Raw genomic sequence first — 6,172 nt, 5'->3', positions numbered from 1 at the left:
AAAACAAACACTGCACATAAAGTTCAGTTTAACTTGCTGAACCAAAAACCTGAAAAAATTAAGATGATTTAAAAATATTAAAATAATTGATTTTCTGTCAATTACCAATAACTGAATAAGTTTTAGGTTACGCTCCTGGGTAGATACTCCCAGAGGTAAGTGAGAAAAGACTGAGGTTATTTCAACATGCCATCGTCCATCCCAGGGTCATGGGGAGGTTGGAGCCCATCCCTGTTGTAATGGGGTTCGAGGTGGAATATACGCTGGACCGACTGCCAGTCTGTCGCAGGGCTAATGAGTCTCCACATCCCTAAAATATCCATCTAATGTTACAAATCTCTGAACTGTAAATTATGACGCAGTTTGGAGAGTTTCTCCTCGCCATCCAGTCGGAAATCAGCACACCAAGAGACACACGAGCAGGTTGGAAAGAAATGACAGTGAATTGTCAGTAAGTTTTTATTAAACCTTAAGTACAAACTGCAAAAGTAAAAAACAGTCAATTTAACCAACATGAGACTCTCTTTCCGAATGAAGGGAAAGGCCGAGTTACCAAATAAATTAAGTCACCAAAGACCCCACTGTGAGCAAAGTAGTTTATACTGTAGAAAAGGAAGGAAAAAAAAAACAAAGAAAAAAAATAACTGAAGGACAAACAAAGAAAATCCCATCTGAATAAAATATATTGTAAGGCCATAAAAACTTGACAACCACTTTTTTTTTTTAAATGTTGAAAACACCCGACTTGGTATGTCATTAAATAGTCCTAAAACAGTTCAGTCTTCTGCAAGGGACAACAACCAACAAACTGGATTATAGGATTTTTTTTTCCTTGACAGTCACCACTGGCAAGCTCAGTGCAACATGAGTAGCTACTACATTTTTGTTGAATTTTCAGTAATGAAAATGTAAAAACCCATTTTTTTGTGTGAACATATCATTTTTTTCCCTTTTCTTTAAAAAAGTAAAGCTAAACAAACAAAACTAGATCAGGAGGCCAGGGAGGAGGCGGGGCAGGTAAAGGGGGGGCGGGGGCAGTCGTTGGCTACTCGATATCTTCTTTCTTAGCGATATAAGCAGCACTTAAAATTTTTATACACATTTACCAGAGCAACCCTGTAAGCGTCAAACTCACATGGATGAAGAAAGGGAAAAACGTAAGGCTTTTTCTTCATCGACCACTCTCCTCTGGAACACTTTCTTTCTCTGGTCCTTCCTTTCTTTCTTACTCAACCCCAGAAAAAAAGGCTCAAGTATTTAAAGAAATTTACAGGATTATGTACAAAAAAAAGTTGATGTTTGTTTGCGTTGGGCTTTTTCTCCGCTCTTAAAAAAAAAAAGAAAAAAAGAAAAGAAAAAAAAATCACTAATATATCTGGAAAGGGGAAAAAATAAAAAAATAAAAGACAGTAGAAGAAAGAAAAACTTGGATTTGATATTTCACATTTTACACTCTTTGACTAGTGGCTCTACTTGAGATAACACATTAGATCAACAAAGCTTAAAAAAACCCCAAATAATAATAATAATAATATAATATAATATTAATGTTTACTGGTACAGATGAAACAAGAGGACTGGAAGAATGGAATGTTAACACGATTGCACATCTAGAACCAGAAAAGCCCGACGAACCTTTCTGCCCTGTGGGGGTCGGGGGGGCGCGTGAGCTAGCAGAGTGAACCAATAGCAGGCGCCAACCCCCAGATTTTTTTTTTCTCCTTTAAAAAGAATTTTGTGTTGTTATACAGTAATTATAACCAACAGCACCAATAAAATGGATCTCCTTGCTAAGTATCAGGCACCATTTCCACTTGCTAGTGAAGAAGGGATCCCTCCATACTACAAGGAAGTGAGGTGACCTTTTCACAGGTCAAGCAGCTGCAGCTCTGCCCCTCTCACGTCCGCCGACGAACAGAAAACAAAAAAGAAAACGTCCACAATGATGACAAAAATAAAAAATATACACAGAAAATTTCTCACGACAAAACAAAACTATCGGAAAAAGAAAGCTAAGATTCATAAACTGAACTTGGGGGAAAAAAACAAAAACAAATTGTAGCCAACCAACAGTAAACCAACATCATCTGTCTTTCAAGTTTTTTTTACCTTGCATCTCCAACCCACATTTCATTAAAAAAGAAAGAAAAAATAGGCAGGAACTGCATCAAGAATACATTAAAAGTGATTCCTCTTCCTCAAATAAAGGACAGAGAGAAACTTTGGGCAACTACTTGATGTCATTTTCATTTCACAAAATCATGGGAGGGAGGGAGCGGTGGTGAGTGGGGGGGAAGGCCGCCTTTTCATTCCTCCTGTGTTCACAGTTGAGGGACATGTGATGTATCAGTATCATGGGTGAGAGGAAGGCAGGAAAGAGTGATGCAAGAAAAAGGTAATTATTGTAACCTCCTATCAGCTGAGGAAGGGTGGAGGTGGAGCTAAAGGGTAAAATGAGGCCTGTCAAGTCTGTGAACATTATACTTAATGCTTTCAATATTGACTCGGAGAGAGAGAGGTGTGTGTGTTCTAAAATCATCCAAAATAAAAACAAATTCTTCTTTCACACTAGTGCAAAAAAGACATCTTGCTTTTCTCTTTTTAGTTCCTTTTCCTTATAACAAGCCTGTCATTACTAAAGGAGAGGAGAATCTCTTGCTTATTAAAGAGATGGAGACTGAGGTCAGGCAAGGGGGGTCTTCAAAGCTCAAAAACAATCTCTAACATCGGGCGGTGAAGAAGGAGCGGTTTTGATAGTGATCCTGCTTACTGTGGAAAAAACAAAAACACGGGGATTCAGAGAAGTGGAGGGGGTGTGGTGGGATGTGGGCACAGCACACATGGGTGGCAATGTTGAGGCATCCCGCCTCAGGACACGGCAGCGGCCTTGGGCATGTGGCTGGACGACAGGCGGGCCAGAGACACCTCTACGGTGGCGCGTTTTCGGGGTCCTCGCTTGGCTGGCGATGCTTTGGCAGGGCTTAAGCCGTGGCAGGGGTCCCCTCCTCCGCCACTAACAATGACTCCTCCAGCGTCGATGCTTCCTCCGTTCTTCAACATGGCTCGTCCGCACACCTGGCTCACCAAACTGTTGATTTGCTCCTGTGTGGCAAAAGGAAGCAGAAAAAAGTGAGAAAAAAGGTGGCAATGAAGCAAATGCACACAAATCAAGAGCAGAAGGTAAAATGGAATATGGCAAAGTACAGGTGTGTCTACTGTTAAAAAAAACATAAATAAAAATTTGAAAGTCTGATTACACCACAGGTACAACTCAGTATAAACATTTTCAGTAGCGGTGTGAAAAGCTAGCTGATGTCTCCCCCATCTGGACAGAGGGAGAATGGAAGCATAGCAGACCCACACAATGGCAGCTTACCTCATCATATCGATACATCATCTTAAGGCCTCTGCAGGATTTGTGCTTCTCCACATAGCGCAGGGCACACTCCAGACAAAAGACCACATTGTCAGTCTCCCGAACCACCTAAACGGAAAAAAAGGCTTTTAGTAAAACAAAGAATTTATTTTCTTAGTGAAAAAGTGGAAATATTGATAAATCTCTATAATGTCTCATACTCATCATGCTTATACTGTTATCTCAGTAGTATTAAGTATGTTTAGTAAGTTACCTTTAACTTACAGAGCATACTGCAGGAATAATATGTACAAACTGAAAAAAAAAAAAAAAAAAAAACAACAACTCCTAGCGCCAATTCACAACAACAGTTGCCTCAAGGCGCTTCGTCCTGGACCCCACAATACTATAGAGAAAACCCCAACAATCAGATGATCCCGTTTGAGCAGCACTTGGCGACGGTGGGAAGGAACAACTCCCTTTTAACAGGAAGAGACCTCTGGCACAACCAGGCTCAAGGAGGGGCAGCCACCTACCGCGACCGGTTGGGGGTTAGGGGAAAGAAGAGAAAGGAGAGCACAGAGAGACCATGGAAAATGCACAAGCTACGGGAGAGAGTAGACAAAAGTTAATTAATATGCAAAATTGGCAAACAAATTCATCAGGATTGAAAAAGAGGTCACTGGAAAACAAGTGCATTATGGTCCCTCAGCAGCTTTTAGCAGCATAACTAAGTGATGCTTCAGGATCGTCGAATCTGATACTGGACACTTTATGAACCACAGGTAGAGTCGAACTTAAACTCTGGATTTAGCGGGGCACCAATGAAGAGAAGCCAGGATTGGAGAAATACACTCTCTCTTTCCAGTCCCTGTGAGTAGCTTTGCTGTGGCATTCAGAATCACCTAAAGGCTTTTAAGGGAGCTTCTAGAAAAGTCCAATAATAGATGTGTGTTTAATGTGCGAATTAAACAATATATCCCAGTTAAAAAAAAAAATTAGTCCAAGATTCTTCTGTGTTTTTGGAAGCCAAGGTAATGGCATCTAAAGTAACTTTATGGCTATAAGAGATTTTAAGGTCAAATACAATAACCTCAGTTTTTTCTTAAGTAGAAATTAAGAAATTACCAAATCTTTTTGAATCATCCGGCTTCATAGATGGATATGACTTGGTATCATCTGCATAACAACAAAAATGTATGCAGTGTTTTCTAATAATACAACCTAAGGGAACCACATATAACGTAAAAAAACAAAAACATTTAAAAAAGAAAAAAAAAGTATTGGGCCCAGGGCAGAACCTTGTGGAACTCCATGAATAACTTCAGTGTACGACGAAAACTCCCCATGTACATGCACAAATTGGGATCTATCAGATATGATTCGATTGATCGATGGGGTCTAACAGACATGTTGATTGTTTACTTGAAGTAATTAGTTCAGTGAGATCAATTGGCAAGAAGCACTCTAAATATCAGACATCTGACATTTTTCAATAATGGTAAAAATTGTATTTGAAAGGAAATTCGTGAAGTCATTATTACTGATAGCTAACAGAACTGAAAAACTGATTAGCCTGACTAGTGCTGAGAAGAAACATGGGGCTGTTCCTGTTTTTCTCTTATCAGTGACAAACAGCATGATGGTCTAGCTTTACTGAGGACTTGTTTTTCATAAGGTATCAAGCTATTTTTCCAGGCCAGATGACAGTCTCCTAAATTAGCGGATCCCTAATTTCCACCATCTGTGTGAACTGTACCAGGGAGTCACACATTAAGATTAAGATATCCTTTATCGTATCCTCTGTATAGACATCTACTGTATAGAAATGTTTTCCAGAGTGCTGTAATTCATATTTTAAACAAAAGAGGTTTTTTGAGAAACACATTAAACGCTCAGTTCCTATGCAATATGTCGGGACAAGATCAAGAATGTGATTAAAATATTGAGTTGAGGGTAGTAATGAATTAAACACAGCGTTGAAGTTGTTTTCATCATCTACAAGCATAAATCTGCCAACAGAAACTTTTTGTCTTTTACAGTTCAACTGTTTAAGGCTAAGGATAATTACAGCTGTCTGAGTCTTTGTGGGATTAATAAACTAGAGTGAGAGATCACTGCCTTCATTTAAACTTAAAGTGTAAGAGAAAATAAATCAACATGTTGATCGATTATTACATCATTTACTAACAGGGACTTTGAGAGAGTCCTAATATAAAAAATAAATCAATATTCAATTGTTTTGCTCTATTGAAATAGTTTTCATATATTTCTGGGAGCAGATGGTCTCTGTGAGTTTGGAGGGGGAGGGAAGCTGCTGAGAGACGTGTAAAGTTGCATACATACTGGAAGCGATTTGCTAATAGGGGTTGAAATTTGTAAGCATTTGCTTCCTCCAAGGTCAGTATTTTTTTCCTAAGTGATATAAAAAATACAGACCATTTTGTTAATAAACAAAAAATAATTTTTTTAAATAATATGTTTGAAATAAAGATTTGATTCAGATTCAGACTCATCGTGCATCGCTTTGAAGCTGATCGTTGGTCGCATGCAGACTTTTCAGGCTCCGGTTGCCTAGGTGACCCTCTAACGTATTGACTTCCAGGTCATACGTCAACCAACTGTATTCTTCACTCTCACTAATAGTCTATTCAACTGGTCGCTTTGAAGTTGAATACAGTCTATTGCAGATCCCTCCCACTTTGTGTCGTCAGCAGTTTTCGCGCCAAATATTGTTCAGATATTGTTTCTGTGATCTCTGCTGTTGCTGCAAAACCCTTCCAGTGTGTACACAGCTTACAAATGCAGCTCTGCTTC

At 39.1% G+C, this 6,172-nt stretch overlaps 1 protein-coding gene across 3 annotated transcripts in view; it reads right to left on the bottom strand.

The window, feature by feature from the left end:
* Nucleotides 1–420: 420 nt before the first annotated feature.
* Nucleotides 421–6,172, bottom strand: part of jarid2b (jumonji, AT rich interactive domain 2b) — a 109,204-nt gene continuing 103,452 nt past the window's right edge. For all 3 annotated transcript variants that reach the window (XM_040021359.1, XM_040021360.1, XM_040021358.1), the window contains 2 exons: nt 3,377–3,484; nt 421–3,102 (listed from right to left, as the gene is read on the bottom strand). In XM_040021359.1, coding sequence (XP_039877293.1) covers nt 2,869–3,102; nt 3,377–3,484 — 342 coding nt within the window. In that variant the 3' untranslated portion in view covers nt 421–2,868. The remainder of the gene's footprint in view (nt 3,103–3,376; nt 3,485–6,172) is intronic.

Source organism: Simochromis diagramma, unplaced genomic scaffold (genome assembly GCF_900408965.1).
Source record: "Simochromis diagramma unplaced genomic scaffold, fSimDia1.1 OVJJ01000753.1, whole genome shotgun sequence".
NCBI lineage: Eukaryota > Metazoa > Chordata > Actinopteri > Cichliformes > Cichlidae > Simochromis > Simochromis diagramma.
The sequence above is the reverse complement of the archived record's forward strand: the minus strand, read 5'-3'. Positions and strand labels throughout refer to the sequence as shown.